The sequence below is a fragment of the Oncorhynchus masou genome, unplaced genomic scaffold, assembly GCF_036934945.1.
Source record: "Oncorhynchus masou masou isolate Uvic2021 unplaced genomic scaffold, UVic_Omas_1.1 unplaced_scaffold_1211, whole genome shotgun sequence".
Classification (NCBI taxonomy): domain Eukaryota; kingdom Metazoa; phylum Chordata; class Actinopteri; order Salmoniformes; family Salmonidae; genus Oncorhynchus; species Oncorhynchus masou.
In genome coordinates, this window is record NW_027001900.1 from 154,347 (window position 1) to 182,037 (window position 27,691).

General features: G+C 41.5%; 1 protein-coding gene across 1 annotated transcript; it reads left to right on the plus strand.

The window, feature by feature from the left end:
- The first annotated feature begins 350 nt into the window (after positions 1–350).
- On the plus strand, positions 351–27,691 carry LOC135529931 (NACHT, LRR and PYD domains-containing protein 12-like). Its single transcript, XM_064958328.1, has 12 exons — positions 351–432; positions 8,214–8,389; positions 8,499–8,662; positions 8,807–8,848; positions 9,677–11,504; positions 14,160–14,333; positions 14,888–15,064; positions 15,243–15,416; positions 15,876–16,049; positions 26,493–26,663; positions 26,750–26,799; positions 26,938–27,691. The coding sequence occupies exons 2-12, from the start codon at positions 8,235–8,237 to the stop codon at positions 27,471–27,473; spliced, it is 3,645 nt and encodes a 1,214-aa protein (XP_064814400.1). The 5' UTR covers positions 351–432; positions 8,214–8,234; the 3' UTR covers positions 27,474–27,691.

A 27,691-nucleotide genomic window follows, 5' to 3' on the forward strand; every position in this document is an offset into this window, starting at 1 on the left:
TTATTGATATTTGAATACAATGCCAAAAAAGATGCAACACTGTTTCTGGGTGGACCCTCTGCATTTACCAGTTGGCTCACCAATAGGATATTATGTGGGAACCAATATTCTAAAAACAAAGTATCTTTATACAATATATCCCGATTATTCCATATATAATATCTGTGTGGAGAAAGATTATTCTTATAAATTAAGGACCATGACAAGAAAACCTGGAACTCTGTACTGTTGGACTTCTTGAGAACGGCACTTATCTTCGTAGAGATTGTTTGCTGACAGTCCTGCTGTGCCCTGCTCTAAGATAACAACCTGCCAAGATAGGGGTTCTCTTTCTCTTTCTCTTTCATTCTCGCTCTCTCTGTCTTTCTTTCTCTCTCACACACACACAGTAACATGACATTCACACCGCAGTAAATTTCTATTACCAGAAAGGTAAGGATCTTCTTTTAATAATTACAATATGTTCAATTTGTTTTGGAGTAACTTCTGAAGTAAATCTTTGTTGAACCGAATATTTAGATTCACCTTAAGGAGGAATGGAAACACTAGGATTTACAACACCAGCTAACTGTAAATCGCCATATTGGCATTGTTGCATCACTGGCAGGAGAGAACATTTTGGAACTCAAAAATGGCTGAATTTACCAAGTAGCTCAGAGTCTGAGAATTTGTTTATTACAGAGAATGAAATTATGTTAGTTAGGGAGCCAATAAACCTACTGAAGCCGTTTATGTTTGAGCCGACCGTTGCCCGAGATCAGAGTTAGTTTTCGTAGCAGTAACAACACAGATATGCCGCCTGAAACACCTCAGCTAGAGGGTATGCGTAGCAAAACTAACAGGTGTGAGTGGGGATGCTGCCAGATAGAGTAGGAGTGTGTGTGTGTTGTAGAGAGATGGTGGCAATACAGCACAAAATCCCAGCGGATGGTGCTGTATTACATCCAGTCAGAGGTTCCGGTCAGTCTGTCTGGATGGTGGCTGTATTACATCCAGTCAGAGGTTCCGGTCAGTCTGTCTAGATGGTGGCTGTATTACATCCAGTCAGAGGTTCCGGTCAGTCTGTCTGGATGGTGGCTGTATTACATCCAGTCAGGTTCCAGTCAGTCTGTCTGGATGGTGGCTGTATTACATCCAGTCAGAGGTTCCGGTCAGTCTGTCTGGATGGTGGCTGTATTACATCATCCAGTCAGAGGTTCCGGTCAGTCTGTCTGGATGGTGGCTGTATTACATCCAGTCAGAGGTTCCGGTCAGTCTGTCTGGATGGTGGCTGTATTACATCCAGTCAGGTTCCGGTCAGTCTGTCTGGATGGTGGCTGTATTACATCCAGTCAGGTTCCGGTCAGTCTGTCTGGATGGTGGCTGTATTACATCCAGTCAGGTTCCGGTCAGTCTGTCTGGCGATGTATTTATTGGACGTGCCACTAATCGTTATGAAGGACATCCTGGCAGAAGAGGTTTCTCGACCAGTCTGCAGCCGATATGCCAGTTAAATAATTGGTGACATTTTGCTTGATTATAAATTGTTTAAGGTTAATACAGTGCCTTGTGAAAGTATTCGGCCCCCTTGAACTTTGCGACCTTTTGCCACATTTCAGGCTTCAAACATAAAGATATAAAACTGTATTTTTTTGTGAAGAATCAACAACAAGTGGGACACAATCATGAAGTGGAACGACATTTATTGGATATTTCAAACTTTTTTAACAAATCAAAAACTGAAAAATTGGGCGTGCAAAATTATTCAGCCCCTTTACTTTCAGTGCAGCAAACTCTCTCCAGAAGTTCAGTGAGGATCTCTGAATGATCCAATGTTGACCTAAATGACTAATGATGATAAATACAATCCACCTGTGTGTAATCAAGTCTCCGTATAAATGCACCTGCACTGTGATAGTCTCAGAGGTCCGTTAAAAGCGCAGAGAGCATCATGAAAAACAAGGAACACACCAGGCAGGTCCGAGATACTGTTGTGAAGAAGTTTAAAGCCGGATTTGGATACAAAAAGATTTCCCAAGCTTTAAACATCCCAAGGAGCACTGTGCAAGCGATAATATTGAAATGGAAGGAGTATCAGACCACTTCAAATCTACCAAGACCTGGCCGTCCCTCTAAACTTTCAGCTCATACAAGGAGAAGACTGATCAGAGATGCAGCCAAGAGGCCCATGATCACTCTGGATGAACTGCAGAGATCTACAGCTGAGGTGGGAGACTCTGTCCATAGGACAACAATCAGTTGTATATTGCACAAATCTGGTCTTTATGGAAGAGTGGCAAGAGGAAAGCCATTTCTTAAAGATATCCATAAAAAGTGTAATTTAAAGTTTGCCTCAAGCCACCTGGGAGACACATCAAACATGTGGAAGAAGGTGCTCTGGTCAGATGAAACCAAAATGTAACTTTTTGGCAACAATGCAAAACGTTATGTTTGGCGTAAAAGCAACACAGCTCATCACCCTGAACACACCATCTCCACTGTCAAACATGGTGGTGGCAGCATCATGGTTTGGGCCTGCTTTTCTTCAGCAGGGACAGGGAAGATGGTTAAAATTGATGGGAAGATGGATGGAGCCAAATACAGGACCATTCTGGAAGAAAACCTGATGGAGTCTGCAAAAGACCTGAGACTGGGACGGAGATTTGTCTTCCAACAAGACAATGATCCAAAACATAAAGCAAAATCTACAATGGAATGGTTCAAAAATAAACATATCCAGGTGTTAGAATGGCCAAGTCAAAGTCCAGACCTGAATCCAATCGAGAATCTGTGGAAAGAACTGAAAACTGCTGTTCACAAATGCTCTCCATCCAACCTCACTGAGCTCGAGCTGTTTTGCAAGGAGGAATGGGAAAAAATTTCAGTCTCTTGATGTGCAAAACTGATAGAGACATACCCCAAGCGACTTACAGCTGTAATCGCAGCAAAAGGTGGCGCTACAAAGTATTACTTTAAGGGTGCTGAATAATTTTGCACGCCCAATTTTTCCGTTTTTGATTTGTTAAAAAAGTTTGAAATATCCAATAAATGTCGTTCCACTTCATGATTGTGTCCCACTTGTTGATTCTTCACAAAAAAATACAGCTTTATATATTTATGTTTGAAGCCTGAAATGTGGCAAAAGGTCGCAAAGTTCAAGGGGGCCGAATACTTTCGCAAGGCACTGCATCTGTAGTGGGTAGGTGCTCAATATATATAATCAGTATCCTATAAAGATGTTTAATCATCAGCGCTGTTTGGCGCTATGGTAACACATTTACCTTTAGATTAGACGACCAGAGTTGGAATCGCAGACATCATGATTCATGAAATCTCTTTCTAACCAAATATGGAGCGTGCTCATTATGTGATTTAGTTTCAATATCAGACTAACTTTTCTTATGATTTTTCCAGTTCACCCTATGGGCAAAAGGGAGAATTGGACGAGGTGTATGGAATCTCATCCCTGAGTGTGCCGTTTCTTCCATATGTAAAAATATTATTAGTTAGCTTGTCCGGTATAAACAACAGGTTCAAGCGTAACCAGATAAAATTACATTCAGTACGTACTAATCCCATGGCCCTGCCACTAGAGAGACTTCAACCAGCTTCCACTGCCATCTATTAGAAAGGAATGTAACTACGCTGGGCAACTAGTTGGCAGAGTTAAAGTAGACTTCAACCAGCTTCCACTGCCATCTATTAGAAGGGAATGGTAACTACGCTGGGCAACTAGTTGGCAGAGTTAAAGTAGACTTCAACCAGCTTCCACTGCCATCTAGAAGGGAATTAGAAAGGAATGGTGACATCTATTAGAAGGGAATGGTAACTACGCTGGGCAACTAGTTGGCAGAGGCAACTTCAACCAGTTGACATCTATTAGAAGAGTTAAAGTTGGCAGAGTTAAAGACTTCAACCAGCTTCCACTGCCATCTATTAGAAAGGAATGGAAACTACGCTGGGCAACTAGTTGGCAGAGTTAAAGTAGACTTCAACCAGCTTCCACTGCCATCTATTAGAAAGGAATGTAACTGCCATCTATTGGGTAACACGCTGGGCAGCTAGTTGGCAGAGTTAAAGTAGACTTCAATAATATATGCCATTTAGCAGACACCTTTATCCAAAGCGAACAGGGTACATGGTAGTGGAAACAGATCAGAAACAGGATTGCAATTTTGATATCATGGATGGTCAGTCCATCTATAGCTCTGTCTATGAATTTGTGAGTGGTTACATTTCTCCAGCCCCATCCCTCAGATTTTTACCGAATAAGGAGCAGGGAGACACTTATTGTTCCTCCTGATGATTCCCACTTTAAGAAAATAAGATGCAGATTAAATACACATCAAAATATGTTACAGATACTATAAATGTCCCATCACTCAGACAGTTAGTGAATACACAGCATCCAGCACAGCAAACAATCATTCAAATGTATTTTACAAAAGCCCTTTTTACATCAAAAATAATAACCACAGTGGTTATAGAGGGTGCAACGGTTCAACACCTCAGGAGCAAATGTCAGTTGTCTTTTCAAAGCTGAGCATTCATAGGTTGAGAGAGTAGAAACAGCAGGATCGGGACAAAGTAGCACATCCATTGAAACGGGTAAGAAAATCTGTGGAAAAACAATTCCACCCCGATTCCCTTTATGGATGGGTGTTTCTTTTGAATTGGCTGTTGAATGGCCTGCTCCTTCTCAGAACACCAGCCCGCTCCCCCAAAGTGATTGATAGTATATATTGGCTCGCTCTGTGATGATTGTGATTCTGAGCTCTCAGGTTCACACACCGAGTTCTGGTCTTCACTGATCTCTCTCTCCGTCAACTCCATCTGTGGCGTATAGGGGACTCAGTATCAGTATACAGGACTTGGTTGTATACTGATGGTCGTGAGGGCAATCTAGCTGGGCCCTGAGTTCTTTAGTGATGGTCCCAGTGGACCTCTTCTCCCTCGCAGGACAGGAACACTCTGGCACCCAGGGGTCCGTTTGGCCTGCTGTACTAACCGCTCTTTCCTGTTGGTAGATAACAAATAAGGCACCTATTAGGCTATAGTTAGTTGAAGTCGGAAGTTTACATACACCTTAGCCAAATACATTTAAGCTCAAGTTTTTCACAATTCCTGACATTTAATCCAAGTAAAAATTCCCTGTCTTAGGACAGTTAGGAACACCATTTCATTTTAAGAATGTGAAATGTCAGAATAATAGTAGAGAAGATTTTTATTTAAGCTTTCATTTATTTCATCACATTCCCAGTGGGTCAGAAGTTTACATACACTCAATTAGTATTTGGTAGACCATTTAAATTGTTTAACTTGGGTCAAACATTTTGGGTAGCCTTCCACAAGCTTCCCACAATAAGTTAGGTGAATTTTGGCCCATTCCTCCTGACAGAGCTGGTGTAATTGAGTCAGGTTTGTAGGCCTCCTTGCTCGCACACGCTTTTTCAGTTCTGCCCACACATTTTCTATAGGACTGAGGTCAGGGCTTTGTGATGACCACTCCAATACCTTGACTTTGTTGTCCTTAAGCCATTTTGCCACAACTTTGGAAGTATGCTTGGGGTCATTGTCCATTTGGAAGACCCATTTGCAACCAAGCTTTAACTTCCTGACTGATGTCTTGAGATGTTGCTTCAATATATCCATATAATTTTCCTCCGTCATGATGCCATCTATTTTTTGAAGTGCACCAGTCCCTTCTGCAGAAAAGTACCCCCACAACTTGATGCTGCCACCCCGTGCTTCACGGTTGGGATGGTGTTCTTCGGCTTGCAAGCATTCCCCTTTTTCCTCCAAACATAACGATGGTCATTATGGCCAAACAGTTCTATTTTTGTTTCATTAGACCAGAGGACATTTCTCAAAAAGTACGATCTTTGTCCCCATGTGCAGTTGCAAACCGTAGTCTGGCTTTTTTATGGCGGTTTTGTAGCAGTGGCTTCTTCCTTTCTGAGCGGCCTTTCAGGTTATGTCGATATCGGACTCGTTTTACTGTGGATATAGATACTTTTGTACCTGTTTCCTCCAGCATCTTCACAAGGTCCATTGCTGTTGTTCTGGGATTGATTTGCACTTTTCGCACAAAAGTACACTCATCTCTAGGAGACAGAACGCGTCTCCTTCCTGAGCGGTATGATAGTTGCGCGGTCCTATGGTGTTTATACTTGCGTAGTATTGTTTGTTCAGCTGAACGTGGTACAAAATTGCTCCCAAGAATGAACCAGACTTGTGGAGGTCTACAGTTTTTTTCTGAGGTCTTGGCTGATTTCTTTTGATTTTTCCCATGATGTCAAGCAAAGAGGCACTGAGTTTGAAGGTATGCCTTGAAATACATCCACAGGTACACCCCCAATTGACTCAAATGATGTTAATTAGCCTATCGGAAGCTTCTAAAGCCATGACATAATTGTCTGGAACTTTCCAAGCTGTTTTAAGGCACAGTCAACTTAATGTATGTAAACTTCTGACCCACTGGAATTGTGATACAGTGAATTAATAGTGAAATACTCTGTCTGTAAACTATTGTTGGAAAAATTACTTGTGTCATGCACAAAGTAGATATCCTAACCAACTTGCAAAAACTATAGTTCGTTAACAAGGCATTTGTGGAGTGGTTGAAAAACGAGTTTTAATGACTCCAACCTAAGTGTATGTAAACTTCTGACTTCAACTGTATATTCAAAAATCACTACATAAACTTGAAATAAACAATAGCCTTAGAGATTTGCATGTACCTCCTCTGCCTCCTGCAGTCTCCTCCAGGATGAAAACATGTTCAGGGATGAAGATGTCATTCTGTAAACAAACGTTTTGTTCAGACAACTGAACCCCAACTTCAGTTGGTTTCAACAAGCTACCTGTCTTGTATGCTTTGTCAACAGACAGACAGGCAGGCAGGCAGGCAGGCAGGCAGGCAGACAGACAGACAGAGAAACGTATTTTTCATCAAACATTAGCTATGTCAACTTCAGTCTAGCTAAATGAGGTGGAGCTAACAAAACATTACAACAACAAAAATCTGTCAACAAAAATTTATTACAGTAACCTTATCTGAGGTGGAAGCTATCTAACATTACCTAATAACAGGAGTACACAGAAACTGTTGCAACTTTAGTTGCAGTTGAGTTGCTTACTGACGTTATTTGCTGGGTGGTGTTACACAAAACACTTCAGATGCAATTAGGTAGTTACATTCAACTATATGTAACGGATGTGAAATGGCTAGCTAGTTAGCGGTGGTGCACGCTAATAGCGTTTCAATCGGTGACGTCACTCGTTTTGAGACCTTGAAGTAGTGGTTCCCCTTGCTCTGCAAGGGCCGTGGCAATTGTGGAGCGATGGGTAATGATGCTTCGTGGGTGTTAGTTGTTGATGTGTGCAGAGGCTCCCTGGTTCAAGTCCAGGTATGGGCGAGGTGACAGAGTAAAGTTATACTGTTACATTGATGCTGTTGACCCGGATCACTGGTTGCTGCGGAAAAGGAGGAGGTCAAAAGGGGGGTGAGTGTAACCGATGGGAAATGGCTAGCTAGTTAGCGGTGGTGCGCGCTAATAGCGTTTCAATCTGTGACGTCAGTTGCCGCATGGAAAGTGCCCTTCATTGCAAAGTCTGCCTCTCCGAAGTGCTGTCTGCACATCCTACAAGCTCAAGCTGGCATGTCCTTCCTCTTTGGGACATGAAGCCACTTCTTCAAAAGTTGTGGGTCCTTGGGCAGCCGATGGTAGTTTACCAAGGGATTCTTTTGGAGCCAATTCCTATAGCCTGGCGCTATACAGTTCATGTTTGAATGACTACTTGTTGTTGCCATCTTCGTTGTCCGCACCTGACCTCACTCTCTTCAATTCACTCTCCGCGTGAAAGCTCAATACCACACACAATTTGCTATGGCAATTTAAAATGGAGCTGACCATAGCTCAAATAAACCTTGTCGGCGATCAAAATACAAAAAATATAGATGTTTTTATGTTAAATTAACAATGTTTAGTGCTTAGATTTACTTCCTAAACTGTTTCCATTCCCCTTTAAATCAGATGCTACTGATATGGTGGAACAGAAGGTTAAGTGTTCTCGACAATTTATCAAACTCGAATAGATTTGCAATACATAAGAGTAAAATATATTTGTAACTGTTTTCTAGGTAACAGCTATTGTCTTTAATTTGGTCTGGTTTAGAACACATTTTCTGAAGAATACAACCATGTTTTCATGAGTTCACTCATGTTCCATAGATTGAGATTTGAGAGAAAGAGATGGGGAGCAATTGCTCCAAAGGGAGGAGAGAAGATGGGGACACTACCACTTTCTCCAAAGAGAGTTTGTCTCGTGGAAGAAAAAAGGGCTACACTGAAGGGAGGATAGCAGAGGGAAACAGTCTCATTGGTGGAGAAACTCCCTGTCAACAAAGGTGAGACCAATTTCCCTGAAATTGTTTGTCAGTTTTGCCTTGTGTTGTAGTACAAGGGTGAAGACACAGGGGCCAGTGTTACCTCTATTTATCTCTTTGTCTCTCCTAGTCTTCCTAGCCTACAATCCCCGTTCTCACCAGCATACAATCCCCAGTTTTCCCTCACAGCTGTGGGTGGAAGCAATCTATGTGCCCCAGTGATCAGCAATAATGAAGTAGGAGGAAGCATCAACATCACTCAGAACATCACTCAGAACGTCATTCAGAACAACGGTAAAAACACAACTCTTCCTCTTTCTTTACAAAGCTGTGAGGAAAAAATATCCACCAACACATTCAATTCATACTGTATTCAATCAAGTCACCTTCAGAACTGTAGGAGAATATCATATATTTTCCTTTTTTTTCAAATTCTAGATGACTCCTCCCAGGTTGCACAATGCAGTGATACACAAAAAAGGTAAGGTGTCAAACATTTTACTTTAGAGAGTGTGTGTGTGTTTAAAATAAAAGTTTTGTGGTTGAACCCTCTCTCTCTTTCTGCAGTGAGTTGCATGGTGATCTATTCTACCTGTACCCAGTGTGCAGAGAGACCCAGAGCGTGTCGAGGAACACACACTGCCATCCACTACCACCACAATATGAAGATAAAGACAAAGAAGACAAAATACATCTTTAATTATAAGCACATATGCATTATTATGATGTATGACATAGGAGCTAATAGGTTATATTGCATTGTGTATTGTGCATATAATGCATTATGAAGAGGGTATTCATAGGAGATGTTACCATAGATACAGTATAAGTAAGTGTGGACTCAAAAGGAGTAGGATGAGGAATGGAATGAGTTGAATAAGATGACTACTGATAAAGGAGTATGATGAGGAATGGTGAATAATTAGTTGACTACTGACAAATCACAGCACCTCAAGACATTATAAAAAACTATGAAAAAACCCCACAGCACCTCACTAGACATTATAGTGGTTTATTAGTAGACAGTCTCATGAAAACCCCACAGCACCTCACTAGACATTATAGTGGTTTATTAGTAGACAGTCTCATGAAAACCCCACAGCACCTCACTAGACCTTATAGTGTTTTATTAGTAGACATTATAGTGGTTTATTAGACAGTCTCATGAAAACCCCACAGCACCTCACTAGACCTTATAGTGGTTTATTAGTAGACAGTCTCAACCATATGAGTGAAAAGTGGATAAGACTTCTTCTTCATCTTATGCTCTAATAACGAAGCTGTTTTATTCTGACTCTGTCCTTACAGAACTCATACAGAGAGTTAAAGAGGAACATAAAGCCAGTCTGAAGAAGAAGTTTAGGTTTGTGTTTGAAGGCACTGCAGAGGAAGAAACTCCCCTGAACAGCATCTACACACAGCTCTATATCACGCTGGGAGAGAATGAAGGAGTGAATAAAGAACATGAGGTTTGGCAGATTGAATATACATCCAGGAGAGAAACATCGTCGGACACTCCAATCAACTCTAATGACATATTCAAACCCTTAGCTGAACAAGAGAAAGAAGAGAAGAGACCCATTAAAACTGTGCTGACAAAGGGAATTGCTGGCATTGGGAAAACAGTGTCAGTGCAGAAGTTCGTCCTTGACTGGGTCGAAGGAAAAGCCAATCAGGATTTGGATTTCATCTTTGTCCTCCCTTTCAGAGAGCTGCATTCCATCAAAGATGATGAGTTAAGTCTTCATGGACTTATAAATGACTTCCACCCTGAACTTACAGAGATAAAAGATGCAAAGATATATGCTACCAGCAAAGTTCTGTTCATCTTTGATGGTCTGGATGAAAAGCGACATCCACTAAAGTTCAATACCAAGAGGGTGACTGATGTTACAAAGACAGGTAACAATGTAGATGTATTGGTGACAAACCTCATCGAGGAGAAGCTGCTTCCCAAAGCTCTGATCTGGATAACCTCTAGACCTGCAGCAGCCAATCAGATTCCCCGTAGATACATCAACCTGGTGACAGAAGTAAGAGGGTTCGATGAGCGACAGAAAGAGGAGTACTTCAAAAAGAGGGTCAAGAATGGGGAAGTTGCCAGAAGAATCATCACACACATTACAACATCGAGAACTTTCCAAATCATGTGCCACATACCAGTCTTCTGTTGGATTTCCGCTAAGGTTCTTGAGGAACTGTTGAGAGAAAATGTGAATGGAGAAATCCCTACAACTCTGACTGAGATGTACACTCACTACCTGCTCATTCAAATACAGCTGGCACAAAAGGATCCTGGCCATGAGAGGGACAAACAGAAGATCTGGGAATCAAATAAAGACTTCCTTCTGAAGCTGGGGAAGCTAGCGTTTGAACACCTGGAGAAACGCAATCTCATGTTCTATGAGGAAGACCTGAATGAATATGGCATTGACATCAGTGAAGTTGCAGTCTACTCTGCGTTGTGCACAGAAATCTTTAAAGAAGAGAAGGTGTACAAAAAGAAGGTGTATTGCTTCATGCATCTGACCATTCAGGAGTTTATTGCTGCCCTCTTTGTTTTCCACTGTTTCACAACCAAGAGCCTCAAGACGTCATCGAGCCTCAAGTCTTTCCTGATGGAAGGTTCAGAACCATATCTCAAAGCTATCTTGGAGAACGAGCCTGTAGACCTTCCCTTGGATGAGTTGATGGAGATTACCATGTACAATTCTGTGTCCAGAGAGAATGGAGAGATGGACATGTTCCTCCGCTTCCTTCTTGGAATGTCTATGGAATCCGTTCAGTGTCTCCTACAAGGCCTGCTGCCAAAGACAGAGAACAGTTCAGAGATTGTTAAAGAAATGAAGATAATACTTAAGGAGATGGATCTACTTGATGTCTCCCCTGAGAGGTGCCTCAATCTCTTCTCTTTGACTGAAGAAGTTAAAGACCATTCCCTACATGAAGACATTCAGAGATATCTGTCAGAAAAGGAAGCAGACAGAGAGCTCTCACCTGCTCATTGCTCAGTACTGGCCTATGTACTCCTGATGTCAGAGAAGGTGTTGGATGAGTTTGTCCTGAAGAAATATAAAACCTCCCAAAAGGGGTTTTTCAGACTTCTTCCAGCTGTGAGGAACTGCAGAAAGGCAATGTAAGAAAGATCGTCAAAATTCACACATACCAAGTAACAATAAATATACTGAATTGTTATTGTTTTCATTACCCATTACCTCTTTGACCCGAAATGCAATAAGAATGCTGTTGAGAAATCAGCATCGTATGTATTTGGATGGCTGTTAGTATGGAACATATACACTGGTGTAGCTGAGTTTCTCCGGACCCCCATAAAGTCGGCATTTGGGGAATGTTGAATGTTTGGGACTCTGGGGGCCTCAAGTTGAATGTTTGGCACTCTGGGGGCCTCGAGTTGAATGTTTGGCACTCTGGGGGCCTCACGTTGAATGTTTGGCACTATGGGGGCCTCAAGTTGAATGTTTGGCACTATGGTGGCCTCAAGTTGAATGTTTGGCACTATGGGGGCCTCAAGTTGAATGTTTGGCACTCACCAGGGATGATAAAGAAAAATCTTAAAACAATTACTGTGTATTTACAATCCCTCTCTCCAAATTGATTACTCATTTACCTAGCACTTGTCAATTTATAAATTACAGTGCATGGAAAATGCTTTTATTTCTATCGGAAAAAAAGAAAGTAGATGCTTTTTCAAACACTGAACTTTTGGGGCGGCAGGTAGCCTAGTGGTTAGAGCGTTGGGCCAGTAACCGAAAGGTTGTTCGATCAAATCCTTGACCTGACAGGGTAAAAATATGTTGTTGTACCCCTGAACAAGGTAGTTCACCCACTGTTCCTAGGCTGTTATTGGAAATAAGAATTTGTTCTTAAACACTTCTTATGGCTGCAATCCCGTTAATGGGATCGATATGACAAGTGAAAGTGCAGGGCGCCAAATTCAAAACGACATAAATCTCATAATTACATGTATTTTATACCGTTTTAAATGTAATCTTGTTGTTAATCCCACCACAGTGTCCGATTTCAAATAGGCTTTACAGCAAAAGCACCACAAACAATTATGTTAGGTCACCACCAACTCACAGAAAAACACAGCCATTTTTCCAGCCAAAGAGAGGAATCACAAAAAGCACAAATAGAGATAAAATGAATCACTAACCTTTGATGATCTTCATCAGATGACACTCATAGGACTTCATGTTCCACAATAGATATATGTTTTGTTTGATAAAGTTCATATTTATATTTTTAAAAATCTCAGTATACATTGGCGCGTTACGTTCACTAGTTCCAAAAACATCCGGTGATATTGCAGAAAGCCACATAATTTTACAGAAATACTCATTATAAATGTCGATGAAAATACAATTGTTAGACATGGAAATATAGATATACCTCTCCTTAATGCAACCTCTGTGTCCGATTTCAAAAAAGCTTTACGAAAAAAGCAAAGCATGCAATAATCTGAGAAGGCGCTCAGAAAACGAAAAAAAAATCATCCGCCATGTTGGAGTCAAAAGAAATCAGAAATAACATTATAAATATTCCCTTACCTTTGATGGTCTTCGTCAGAATGCACTCCCAGGAATCCTAGTTCCACAATAAATGTTTGATTTGTTCGATAATGTCCATTATTTATGTCCAAGTAGCTACTTTTGTTAGGGCGTTAGGTACACAAATCCAAACACTCGTGCAGGTCCAGCATAACGTCGGACAAAAACTTCCAAAAGGTATATTACAGGTCGTAGAAACATTTCAAACTAAGTATAGAATCAATCTTTAGGATGTTTTTATCATAAATCTTCAATAACGTTCCAACCGGAGAATTCCTATGTCTGTAGAAAAGCCATGGAACGCAGGTCGCTATCATGTGAAATGCGCGTGACCAGGACCTGGCTCTCTGCCAGACCACTGACTCAAAGAGCTCCCATCCGGCCCCACATTCACAGTAGAACCCTCATTCTAGAGACGGTTGACATCTAGTGGAAGCCTTAGGAAGTGCATCATAACCAATATCCCACTGTGTATTCAATAGGGGCTGGGTTGAAAATTTACCAACCTCAGATTTCCCACTTCCTGTTTGGATTTCTTCTCAGATTTTTGCACGCCATATGAGGTATATTATACTCACAGACATCATTCAAACAGTTTTAGAAACTTCAGAGTGTTTTCTATCCAATACTACTAATAATATGCATATATTAGCAACTGGGACTGAGGAGCAGGCCATTTACTCTGGGCACGTCTGGGCACCTTTCATCCAAGCTACTCAATACTGCCCCTGAGGCCATAAGAAGTTTTAACTGACTTGCCTAGTTAAATAAAGGTTAAATAAAATACAAAAATTCCACCTTGAACCGTCAGGTTCGCTCGACCTTATTCATGGTTTCCTCACGCGTAAAGGTGGTGGAATTAAGTCAAGGGCAGAATACGCCATATTTGTAGACACACCTCCACCACACCTTCATTTATTCAAGCTCAAGAGAGTATCACATAAAAAGGGAATTCCATTCCATTTAAGCGAGCTTAACTCAGGTCAGAATCGGGGCCTGTGTACAAACAGAAATTATGGAGAACTGTGCAGATCCAAATCCTCACAGGAATAATTAGGGCAGCAGGTAGTCTAGCAGTTAAGTCCAATGGGCCAGGAACCATAAGGTTGCTGGTTCAAAGTTGACGAGGTGAAAAGCAAGGCCCTTAACCCTATTTGCTCTTGTAAGTCTGCTAAATGACTCAAATGGAGACTAAATTTAATTTTCCTCTGTTTCTGCAGAATTGAAGGCGTTTATCTGGATAGATGGTACTGTGCAGCGTTGGCCTCAGCTCTCCAGTTACCAAACTCACCATTGAGAGAACTGCACCTGATAGATTCAATCTTGATAGATTCAGATGTGGATGTGCTCTGTACTGGACTGTCTAGCCAAGACTGTAAACTGGAAGCACTGAGGTAATTGAAGAGATGTTTAATTTGATTTTTAAAATAGAAAAATACATTTTATGTCAGCAAGTGCCGTTGAATGATGAGGTAACATTTTCTTTCTTGTATGTGTTAATATTTTCTTTGTCACTACAATGACCATTTAGGCAAACGTGCCTCAAATTGACTTATGCCGTGTTCACGTGCTAGTCGCAACTAGGAAACTCTGAAATCTTTGACTTGCTAACTGGTTGTAGTTTTACGCGTGCCGCGTTCAATTAGTTAGCAAGTTGGAAATGTAATAGTTTCCTTCTTCTGACTAGCACGTGAATGCGGAATTAATCGAGCATCTGATGCAATTATGCAAGATTTTATTGTGTTCAAGATTACATATTACTGCAAACCATGTGCTAATGCCACACCGAAACAAACTTTCTCATTAGTCGTCGCACCAGTCTGGCATCGATACCAGTTATGTTATGTGCATCTGTCCACAAGATCTAATAGCATGTCTCACAAAACAATCTGCCGCAATGTGTTGATGAAACAAGCTGCCTTAAAATGCATTATATCTGCAATTTCAGTCTTTGCGGGAATGGACTCGTAAAAAAGGGCCGTGATAATTTGGTCTCCTCTATAAAAACAGTTCTCAGCTGCAACCTGAGAGAGCTGGGCTTGAGTAACTTCACACTGCGGGATTCTGTAGTTGAGGTACTCTCTACTGGACTAGGGAGTCAACACTGTAAACTGGAGATACTGAGGTCAGTAGTTTTTCTGTTAGTACATCGATTTGGACTGTGAATTCAAAGTCATTCATTTCTTTGTCAGGGGTGGTTTGATTTACTAAATAAATGCAGGTGTTTTGATTTAGCATGTTGGTATCTTTGAATTCCAAACAAAATGCATGTTATAATAAAATGAAATAAATCTTGTGTACAGGCTGAATCGAAATACACTAACAGACGACTTCTGTGAAGTACTAGTCTCAGCTATCAGCTCAAATTCCTCCAATCTGAAAGAGCTGGACATTGTTCACTGTGACCTGATGGATTTAAGAGTGGAGCTGCTCTCCACTGGACTCAAAAGTCCACACTGTAAACTGGAGAAATTGAGGTCAGTATGTTTCTTGTTCTCAGGTTTGTATTTCCTGAAGGATATAGCCTGATTATTTTCACTGATCTCCACAATCAACTCCACACTTTCAATGTTAAAGAAATATTATGGAGTATTTCTAAATCATCCCATGGATATTGTGGACAGGCAGTGACCAGGGGGAGGTTTAACCAAATTCCAAGACTCTAAGTACATATTCCTTGGAGCAAGGTCAACATAACAGGTTAACAGGGATGTCATTAAGAGGCCAATGTTGATTTTAAGACAGCTACAGAGTTCAACAGCTGATATAGGAGAAAACGGTGCATGGATCAAAAACAGATCTGGGACACAGGCTAAAAGGTTTGGGCCAAATCCAACTAAACAAGTCGCTGAGTAAAACAGTTTCAATCGTGATGGTGGCTGGCAGGGACTGGGGAGGTTCTGTCTTCATATGTTTCTTTGAAATGTTTCATTTAGGCTCTATCAATGTAATCTCAATAACGAAAGTTGTGAAGCACTGGCGTCAGCTCTTCAGACCATCCCCTCACACCTGAGAGAGCTGGATCTGAGTAACAATGACCTGAAGGATTCAGGAGTAAAGCTGCTGTCTACTGCACTGGGGAATCCCCACTGTAAACTGGAGACTCTGAGGTTGGTAGGCTACTCTCTTTTCTATGTTTTGTTATTATATTGATTAAATAATAACATTTGAAAATAACAACTCATTTGTATATACATATGAGCTTAATTTAATAAATTAGCACGTCATTTCTCTCTATCCAACCAACTCTTTCTAAGGTATCGGCCCAAAGATAATTTTTAACTGCCCCATCACAATCTCCCGTCAACTTTTACTATGGCTTATACCCAAAGACATGCGACAATAGGCTACTTATTTATGATTGGTGTTTATCTAGGGCTCTATTCAAACTGAAGCCTTACAGATTCCTTGAAAGAAATGTGAAGGTCATTTCCAATTCCGCTGACATGCAGCGTTTAACGTGAATGCATTATCCGCTCAAGCGGGAACATAGCCTTGACATTTCAACCCTGCTGTAAACATGTTTAGTAGCCTATGGTCGGGTAAAACTTTGGCCTTTTATAAACGCATTTCATGCAATTCTACGTCATTTTACATGACTGGAGACTTTGGCAAAAACGTTTTATTTTATACCGCACAAATGATGGAAATGGCTACTTTGACACTGACAAACTGACCGAGGTAAAGTTGGCTTTACATTCACACATTCGGGCATTCAACAGACATTCACCAAAAGCCATTTAAAAATGTAAAAATCAATAACTAATTCACCGTTTTCCACAGAAACATCAAACTAGATATGATTTATTCTATAAATGTCTAGCATATGTAACGGATGTGAAACGGTTAGCTTAGTTCGCGGTGCGCGCTTTTTGAGTTTCTACTACAGGATGTACATTTCTGTTTGAAAAAACTAGCCTTAGCTTTCCTAACTGCGAATGTATATTTGTTCCTAACTTCCCTGACAAGTTGCATATCACGGGGGCTATTCGATGCTAAAGCAGTTGGAGGCCACAGGATGTTTTTGTGCTGGTCAAGGGCAGACAGGTCTGGAGTGAACCAAAGACTATATCTGTTCCTGGGTCTACATTTTTTGATTGGAGCATGCTTGTTTAAGATGGTGAGGAAGGCACTTTTAAATAACCAGGCATCCTCTACTGATGGGATGAGGTCAATGTCCTTCCAGGATACCCCGGCTAGGTCAGTTATAAAGGCCTGCTTGCAGAAGTGTTTAGGGAACGTTTGACAGTGATGAGGGGTGGTCGTTTGATCGCAGACCCATTACGGATGCAGGCAATGAGGCAGTGATTGCTGAGATCTTGATTGAAAGAAGCAGAGGTGTATTTGGAGGGCGAGGTAGTTAGGATGACATCTATGAGGGTGCCTGTGTTTACGGATTTGGGGTTGTACCTGGTAGGTTCATTAATAATTTGTGTGAGATTGAGGGCATCAAGCTTACATTGTAGGATGGCCGGGGTGTTAAGCATGTCCCAGTTTCGGTCACCTAGTAGCACAAGCTCAGAAGATAGGTGGGGGGGGCAATCAATTCACCTATAGTGTTGAGGGCACAGCTGGGGGCAGAGGGTGGTCTATAGCAAGCAACAACGGTGAGAGACGTGTTTCTGAAAAGGTGAATTTTTTGAAGTAAGTAGAAGCTCGAATTGTTTGGGTACAGACCTGGATAGTAAGACAGAACGCTGCAGGCTATCTTTGCAGTAGATTGCAACACCGCCCGCTTTGGCAGTTCTATCTTGGCGGAAAATGTTGTAGTTAGGGATGCAGATTTCAGGGTTTTTGGTGGTTTTCCTAAGCCAGGATTCAGACACGGCTAAGACATCCGGGTTGGCAGAGTGTGCTAAAGCAGTGAGAAAAACAAATTTAGGGAGTAGGCTTCTAATGTTAACATGCATGAAACCAAGGCTTTTACGGTTACAGAAGTCAACACATGAGAGCACCTGGGGAGTGGGAGTGGAGCTAGGAACTGCAGGACCTGGATTAACCTCTACATCACCAGAGGAACAGAAGAGAAGTAGGATAAGGGTACGGCTAAAGGCTATAGGAACTGGCCATCAAGCACGTTCGGAACAGAGAGTAAAAGGAGCATGTTTCTGGGCATGATAGCATAGATTCAAGACATAGTGTACAGACAAAGGTAAGGTAGGATGTGAACACATTGGAGGTAATGATGAGAGAGATTTTGTCTCTGGAGACGTTTAAACCAGGTGATATCGTCGTCGCATATGTAGGAGGTGGAACAACATGGTTGGTTAAGGCATATTGAGCAGGGCTAGAGGCTCTACAGTAAAATAAGACAGTAATCACTAACTAGGACAGTAATGGACGAGGCACATTGATATTAGAGAGAGGCATGCGTAGCCAAGTGATCATATGGGTCCAGTGAGTGGTTGGGCTGGCTGGGGACACGGCGATTCAGACAGTTAGCAGTCCGGGGCTAACATGCTAGCAGTTGGTAGGCCGAGGCTAACAAGCTAGCAGTTAGCAGACTGGGGGCTAGCAAGCTAGCAGTTAGCAGACCGGGGTTAGCAAGCAAGCATGTTGACGTTGAGACTGGTGTTTTAAGGGTACAATTTAATGAAGCTGACAGTTAAGGACTTGTGAGGCATCTGTTTCTCAAACTAGACACTCTAATGTACTTGTCCTCTTGCTCAGTTGTGCACCGGGGCCTCCCACTCCTCTATCTATTCTGGTTAGAGCCAGTTTGCGCTGTTCTATGAAGTGAGTAGTACACAGCGTTGTACGAGATCTTCAGTTTCTTGGCAATTTCATGCATGGAATAGCCATCATTTCTCGGAACAAGAATAGACTGATGAGTTTCAGAAGGAAGTTATTTGTTTCTGGCCATTTTGAGCCTGTAATCGAACCCACAAATGCTGATGCTCCAGATACTCAACTGATCTAAAGGCCAGTTTTATTGCTTCTTTATTCAGGACAACAGCTTTCAGCTGTGTTAACATAATTACAAAAGGTTTTCTGATGATCAATTAACCTTTTAAAATTATAAACTTGGATTAGCTATTTTTTATTTTATTTTACCTTTATTTTACTAGGCAAGTCAGTTAAGAACAAATTCTTATTTTCAATGACGGCCTAGGAACAGTGGGTTAACTGCCTGTTCAGGGGCAGAACGACAGATTTGCAGCAGCTAACACAACGTGCCATTGGAACACAGGAGTGATGGTTGCTGATAATGGGCATCTGTACGCCTATGTAGATATTCCATAAGAAATCTGCCGTTTCCAGCTACAATATTCATATACAACATTAACAATGTACATTGTATTTCTTATCAATTTGATGTTATTTTCATGGACAATTTAAAATAAAATCTTCCAAAAACAAGGAAATGTCTAATTGACCCAAACTTTTGAACGGTAGTGTATGGTATGGTTCACTCTTAGTTTTCCTTATCTCCACTGTGAATGTCCATGTTGATCCTCTTGGTTGTCTTGGTCCTCTTGATCATCCACCTGTCTTCTTTGTTAGTCAGGCCTGACCCCTTCATCCCGTGTTTTTTCCTGTAATCTAATTTAATATGACTGAAAATGCATAATTTTATGCCAGGCCCCTTCTGACTGGGTATAACAGACTAATTAGAACTTTGACCACATGCCCTCTATCAAATCAAAACTGGAATTTTTCCACATAACAAAACTTGTAAAAGTATACTACACATTTCTAGAACAAATCATATCTAGTTTGATGATTCTGTGACAAACGGTGAATTAATTATTAATTTTTACATTTTTAAATGGCTTTTTGCGAACGTCTGTTGATTGTCCGAATATAAAACCAACTTTATCTCCGTGACAAACGGTGAATTAGTTATTGGTTTTTACATTTTTAAATGGCTTTTTGCGAACGTCTGTTGATTGTTCGAATATAAAACCAACTTTACCTCCGTGACGAGCTGACAATCTGATGTAAATAAAAACGACCTTGTCTTGAGTCCATCAACAGCCGAGGTGTGAGACACGTATTGTAGGCTACAATATGAGGAGGAAATTATAGACCTAAAAATAAATTCTAGTTTCACCCATCACTCGCTGGTGATGGCGATTTGCTCGTGCCAAATATATATATATATATATATCTCATCCATATATTTATATGTACATATTCTTATTCCTTCCTTTACATTTATGTGTACAAGGTATACCTTGTGAATTTGTTAGATATTACTGCACGGTCAGAACTAGAAGCACAAGCATTTCGCTACACTCGCATTAACATCTGCTAACCATGTGTATGTGACAAATAAAATTTGATTTGATATATTTCACGAGGCAAGTCAATTAAGAACAAATTCTTATTTTCAAAGACAGCCTTCCCCGGCCTAACCCTCCCCTAACCTGGACGATTCTGGGCCATTTATGCGCCACCCTATGGGACTGCCGATCACAGCCAGTTGTGATACACACCGGGATCGAACCTGGGTCTGTAGTGACGCCTCTAGCACTGAGATGATAAGCATTTAGTTACACCCGCAATAACATCTGCTAAAAACATGTATGTGACCATACAATTTGATTTGATGCAGTGCCTTAGACTGCTGTGCCACTCAGGACGTCTAGAGTATTCTCTTTTCAGCAGGAGCCATTTGCTTTCCAACCTGTTTTCTCTCTTTTGTGTTTGAAATATCGCGAAAGGCCTGTTTTGTCTGCATTCTGTTTTTTCACTGGCAGATTTCCTGCGCGTTCCTGACTGTAGGCTATTCCTTGTTATTTGGCTACAATCCACAGCTAGGCTTATGTCGTGGTAATTTCCTGTATTACTAAATGAGGAGAGTTTACAAACCACACACAAATCAGTTATATTTAAACTTAATCTTTAATCAAATGAGCTTCACCATTTCCCTTTGACTCTCAGATCAATTCAGTGTCTATAAATGAATTCTGAGAGTGCCTATAAGAGAATACAAAGATCTTTTATAGCCAAGATACACCCCTCTCAACTTACATGACGAACCACAGATCTCAGAAACTTCACAAAGGGCCTTTTACTTGAGAGAGGAGTATCCCATAGCCAGATAGCATTAGCTATAAATTATTGTTCAGTTTGCTCTCTAAAATTAGGTTCTAATCTCGTTCTTGGTACTTCATAGTACCAAAACATTACCTCATCCAATGGCATATATCAATTGTCAATTCTACATACTCCAATCTCAAATACACCCCACCCCTGGACAAGCTCGCTGAGGGGAGTGACTTCTAGGTCGTATACTATCTCAAGATTAGTGCAACATCAGAGGGGTAATACAATGGTTTCAGACACTGCCATACTCCTCCCCCAATGGGAAAAGGAGGGAGTGACTGGAGTACAGACATTGTGGAGCCCTTCACATGGTTTAACAGATACATTCACATATGAAGATGTTCAAAAATGTTCACATATGAAGACAATGTTCCATTCTGATATTCTGCCTATTACCAGACATGTAAAGGACAAGCCTGACCTCTCCCCTCTCTGGGCCCCAAGTGACTTTTCCCTAGAGAAGAAAGGAAAATGCAACTGCCGACAGTATAGTCCAAAAAGAGACATTCTAATGACAAGTATCTCACATAAGCATATTATGATGTAACAATAAAACATCTTATTTATCTATGTTACCCAACTAATTCTGATTCAGCTACGACACTATATATATATATATTTTTCTACTATTGATCCTCCGTTGCTAAATTATAGGCCTTCTCATGGTGTAGTAGACTATTCTGAATTATTTAATTTCTTTCTGAACAGTCAAATGTATTTCAATTTATCAGGGGTGCTGCAGTTCGTTCAGAACCCTTCGTGCAGCTATGATTTTATAAGGAAATAAACAAAGTGCAACGCTGGAGAGATGAGTTGCAGGCTCATGTCTATCAGAGCAGAGAGAGGGAGCGAGAGCAGAGAGAGGGAGAGAGAACATAGAAAGTAAATCTCGTTCTAATTCTGTGAGAGATACTGGCGCTCTTCTCACACAGCCACGACCATGCGTTGGTCTCAAACATAGGTTACAATGTTGCGCAAACCATAAACCCAGGCCGTGCCAACCCAAATGAACTCTTACAGTATTAGGCCCGGGCTGAAAATCGACTTTTTCACATTACATTATTTTTGCTGGGTGGGGGGCAGGAGAAGTAACGAAGAGGCAACTCGAAAGAACTTGGATCGCTTTTATTATAATTTTTACATTGCAAAAAGTTTCAATAATTTTTCAGGAGAGGTATCGGATCCGGTCCAACAACAGTCTAAAACGGAGAAGATTAAACACAAGGCGGAAATGTTTTGTACCAAAAATTGCACCCAACAGTTGTGAACGTCAATATACATCGCTCTAGAATTAACCAATGCATATGTAGTTGACAATAGGAGAACGATAACAAATTGCACAATTGATTTAGATTTTTCGTGTCAGCTTTCTTTTCTGACTGACGAGTTTGTTTAGGCTACATGATCATCTGATCAAACATCAACAAGGCTCTATCCTACCAAGGGGAACACTTAACGTTACTGTAAGTAGACCGTTTTCTCTTGGCGTGTAGTTTCCGTGTCAGTATGTTTAATCCCCATACTGTAAGTAGACCGTTTTCTCTTGGCGTGTAGTTTCCATGTCAGTATGTTTAATCCCCATACTGTAAGTAGACCGCGTTCTCTTGGCGTGTAGTTTCCGTGTCAGTATGTTTAATCCCCATACTGTAAGTAGACCGTTTTCTCTAGGCTTGTAGTTTCCGTGTCAGTATGTTTAATCCCCATACTGTAAGTAGACCGTTTTCTCTTGGCGTGTAGTTTCCGTGTCAGTATGTTTAATCCCCATACTGTAAGTAGACCGTGTTCTCTTGGCGTGTAGTTTCCGTGTCAGTACGTTTAATCCCCATACTGTAAGTAGACCGTTTTCTCTTGGCGTGTAGTTTCCGTGTCAGTATGTTTAATCCCCATACTGTAAGTAGACCGTGTTCTCTTGGCGTGTAGTTTCCGTGTCAGTATGTTTAATCCCCATACTGTAAGTAGACCGTTTTCTCTTGGCGTGTAGTTTCCATGTCAGTATGTTTAATCCCCATACTGTAAGTAGACCGTGTTCTCTTGGCGTGTAGTTTCCGTGTCAGTATGTTTAATCCCCATACTGTAAGTAGACCGTTTTCTCTTGGCGTGTAGTTTCCGTGTCAGCATGTTTAATCCCCATACTGTAAGTAGACCGTTTTCTCTTGGCGTGTAGTTTCCGTGTCAGTATGTTTAATCCCCATACTGTAAGTAGACCGTGTTCTCTTGGCGTGTAGTTTCCGTGTCAGTATGTTTAATCCCCCCATACTGTAGTTTCCGTGTCAGATGTTTTCATCTGTAAGGCGTTTTCTCTTGGCGTGTAGTTTCCGTGTCAGTATGTTTAATCCCCATACTGTAAGTAGACCGTAGTTCTCTTGGCGTGTAGTTTCCGTGTCAGTATGTTTAATCCCCATACTGTAAGTAGACCGTTTTCTCTTGGCGTGTAGTTTCCGTGTCAGCATGTTTAATCCCCATACTGTAAGTAGACCGTTTTCTCTTGGCGTGTAGTTTCCGTGTCAGTATGTTTAATCCCCATACTGTAAGTAGACCGTGTTCTCTTGGCGTGTAGTTTCCGTGTCAGTACGTTTAATCCCCATACTGTAAGTAGACCGTGTTCTCTTGGCGTGTAGTTTCCGTGTCAGTATGTTTAATCCCCATACTGTAAGTAGACCGTGTTCTCTTGGCGTGTAGTTTCCGTGTCAGTATGTTTAATCCCCATACTGTAAGTAGACCGTTTTCTCTTGGCGTGTAGTTTCCGTGTCAGTATGTTTAATCCCCATACTGTAAGAAGACCGTGTTCTCTTGGCGTGTAGTTTCCGTGTCAGTATGTTTAATCCCCATACTGTAAGTAGACCGTGTTCTCTTGGCGTGTAGTTTCCGTGTCAGTATGTTTAATCCCCATACTGTAAGTAGACCGTGTTCTCTTGGCGTGTAGTTTCCGTGTCAGTATGTTTAATCCCCATACTGTAAGTAGACGTGTCAGTATGTTTAATCCCCATACTGTAAGTAGACCGTGTTCTCTTGGCGTGTAGTTTCCGTGTCAGTATGTTTAATCCCCATACTGTAAGAAGACCGTGTTCTCTTGGCGTGTAGTTTCCGTGTCAGTATGTTTAATCCCCATACTGTAAGTAGACCGTGTTCTCTTGTAGCGTGTAGTTTCCGTGTCAGTATGTTTAATCCCCATACTGTAAGTAGACCGTGTTCTCTTGGCGTGTAGTTTCCGTGTCAGTATGTTTAATCCCCATACTGTAAGTAGACCGTGTTCTCTTGATGTGTAGTTTCCGTGTCAGTATGTTTAATCCCCATACTGTAAGTAGACCGTTTTCTCTTGGCGTGTAGTTTCCGTGTCAGTACGTTTAATCCCCATACTGTAAGTAGACCGTGTTCTCTTGGCGTGTAGTTTCCGTGTCAGTACGTTTAATCCCCATACTGTAAGTAGACCGTTTTCTCTTGGCGTGTAGTTTCCGTGTCAGTATGTTTAATCCCCATACTGTAAGTAGACCGTGTTCTCTTGGCGTGTAGTTTCCGTGTCAGTACGTTTAATCCCCATACTGTAAGTAGACCGTTTTCTCTTGGCGTGTAGTTTCCGTGTCAGTACGTTTAATCCCCATACTGTAAGTAGACCGTTTTCTCTTGGCGTGTAGTTTCCGTGTCAGTACGTTTAATCCCCATACTGTAAGTAGACCGTGTTCTCTTGGCGTGTAGTTTCCGTGTCAGTATGTTTAATCCCCATACTGTAAGTAGACCGTTTTCTCTTGGCGTGTAGTTTCCATGTCAGTATGTTTAATCCCCATACTGTAAGTAGACCGTGTTCTCTTGGCGTGTAGTTTCCGTGTCAGTATGTTTAATCCCCATACTGTAAGTAGACCGTTTTCTCTTGGCGTGTAGTTTCCGTGTCAGCATGTTTAATCCCCATACTGTAAGTAGACCGTTTTCTCTTGGCGTGTAGTTTCCGTGTCAGTATGTTTAATCCCCATACTGTAAGTAGACCGTGTTCTCTTGGCGTGTAGTTTCCGTGTCAGTATGTTTAATCCCCATACTGTAAGTAGACCGTTTTCTCTTGGCGTGTAGTTTCCGTGTCAGCATGTTTAATCCCCATACTGTAAGTAGACCGTTTTCTCTTGGCGTGTAGTTTCCGTGTCAGTATGTTTAATCCCCATACTGTAAGTAGACCGTTTTCTCTAGGCGTGTAGTTTCCGTGTCAGTACGTTTAATCCCCATACTGTAAGTAGACCGTGTTCTCTTGGCGTGTAGTTTCCGTGTCAGTATGTTTAATCCCCATACTGTAAGTAGACCGTGTTCTCTTGGCGTGTAGTTTCCGTGCCAGTATGTTTAATCCCCATACTGTAAGTAGACCGTTTTCTCTTGGCGTGTAGTTTCCGTGTCAGTATGTTTAATCCCCATACTGTAAGAAGACCGTGTTCTCTTGGCGTGTAGTTTCCGTGTCAGTACGTTTAATCCCCATACTGTAAGTAGACCGTGTTCTCTTGGCGTGTAGTTTTCGTGTCAGTATGTTTAATCCCCATACTGTAAGTAGACCGTGTTCTCTTGGCGTGTAGTTTCCGTGTCAGTATGTTTAATCCCCATACTGTAAGTAGACCGTGTTCTCTTGACGTGTAGTTTCCGTGTCAGTATGTTTAATCCCCATACTGTAAGTAGACCGTGTTCTCTTGGCGTGTAGTTTCCGTGTCAGTACGTTTAATCCCCATACTGTAAGTAGACCGTGTTCTCTTGGCGTGTAGTTTCCGTGTCAGTACGTTTAATCCCCATACTGTAAGTAGACCGTGTTCTCTTGGCGTGTAGTTTCCGTGTCAGTATGTTTAATCCCCATACTGTAAGTAGACCGTGTTCTCTTGGCGTGTAGTTTCCGTGTCAGTATGTTTAATCCCCATACTGTAAGTAGACCGTGTTCTCTTGGCGTGTAGTTTCCGTGTCAGCATGTTTAATCCCCATACTGTAAGTAGAACGTTTTCTCTTGGCGTGTAGTTTCCGTGTCAGTATGTTTAATCCCCATACTGTAAGTAGACCGTGTTCTCTTGGCGTGTAGTTTCCGTGTCAGTATGTTTAATCCCCATACTGTAAGTAGACCGTGTTCTCTTGGCGTGTAGTTTCCGTATCAGTATGTTTAATCCCCATACTGTAAGTAGACCGTGTTCTCTTGGCGTGTAGTTTCCGTGTCAGTACGTTTAATCCCCATCGCTATATCAACTTTGATGAATAAACACGTGGGTCCAAACGTTTTGTTCCATGTCTACAATTTCCAACGATACCCTCCATCCTTTTGAGACATCGTTTCACACTTTTCCCCGGTAGTAAAGTACAGGAGAAAAGGTGCTTTGCAAAAGTAATCTTATGAATATTGTCTATTTCTATTTCGAAAGCAATCCTATGGCAGATAGCTGTATCATAAAGTTGGCGTGTCTTGAACCTTGTAATTTGGTCTCATGTCTGAATCTGCTGTGAGTAATAAAAGCACGATTTATGCGCCAAGGATCGTCATTACCTCTTTGCAGGCTGCCATTCTGTAGAGTCACAAAGGAAGGCTGTGATTCTCTGGCTTCAGCACTAACGTCAAACCCCTCCCACCTGAGAGAGCTGGACCTGAGCTACAATTACCCAGGAGACTCAGGAGGGAAGATGCTTTCTGCTACTATGGAAGATCCAACCTGTAGACTGAACATCAAGTAAGTGCAGTTGATGAAAATAATGCAAGATACTCTAGTAAGACCTTTGAGTATATTCACACTCTGTTCTCCTGCCTCTCGCACAGTATTGACCAGAACGATGAGTGCTGGGTGAAACTGGAGCTGCTGAAGAAGTGTAAGAATACATTATACTTGACATGGTACATAATAAGGTATTATATGACACATAGTTTTAAACTAGTTTGACAGCCCTGGTAACAGTACACTCCTGGTTTAATCCAGCTGATCCTCTCCTCTTACCTCTTGTCTACAGATGCCTGTGATCTCACACTGGACCCAAACACAGCAAACAATCACCTCTCTCTGTCTGAAGGAAACAGAGTGGTGAGATATGAGATTAAGAAACAGCCATATCCTGATCACCCAGAGAGATTTTATGACGCTTTTCAGGTTCTTTGTAGAGAGGGTCTGACTGAGCGCCATTACTGGGAAACGGAGTCAAGTAATGATGTTGCTCTCGGAGTGACGTACAAAGGAATCAAAAGAAAAGGCAGCATCTCCAACGACGTTGCCATTGGACACAATGACAAGTCCTGGTGTATGGAGTACAAAACACATTTTCGTCATAATGGCGCAGATATTACATTCCCCCCCTTTAGGAACCACTCTAGGCACAGAATAGGAATGTATCTGGATTGGCCGGCCGGCACTCTGTCCTTCTACACGGTCTACTCTGAAACATTGACCCATATGTACACATTCCACACCACATTCACTGAGCCCCTCTATCCAGCTTTTGGACTAGATAGTTGTAACCCTTGCTCAGTGTCCTTGTGCCAGGTAGAGTAGCCTTCTCGGGTCCTGGAGGAACACCTGGGTCTCCATGACAACAGTCACACACACGCACCCTTTGGTTCTAACACAACCGTGTGACTTGATGCGGTTGACAGTGGTCATGACTTCAGATATGGACATTAATACATCAGATGATTATATTATATTCCTGTGACTATACATTCATGTTCTGTAATGTTAGTACAGTTATGTAAAATGCTTTTGACTTTGAA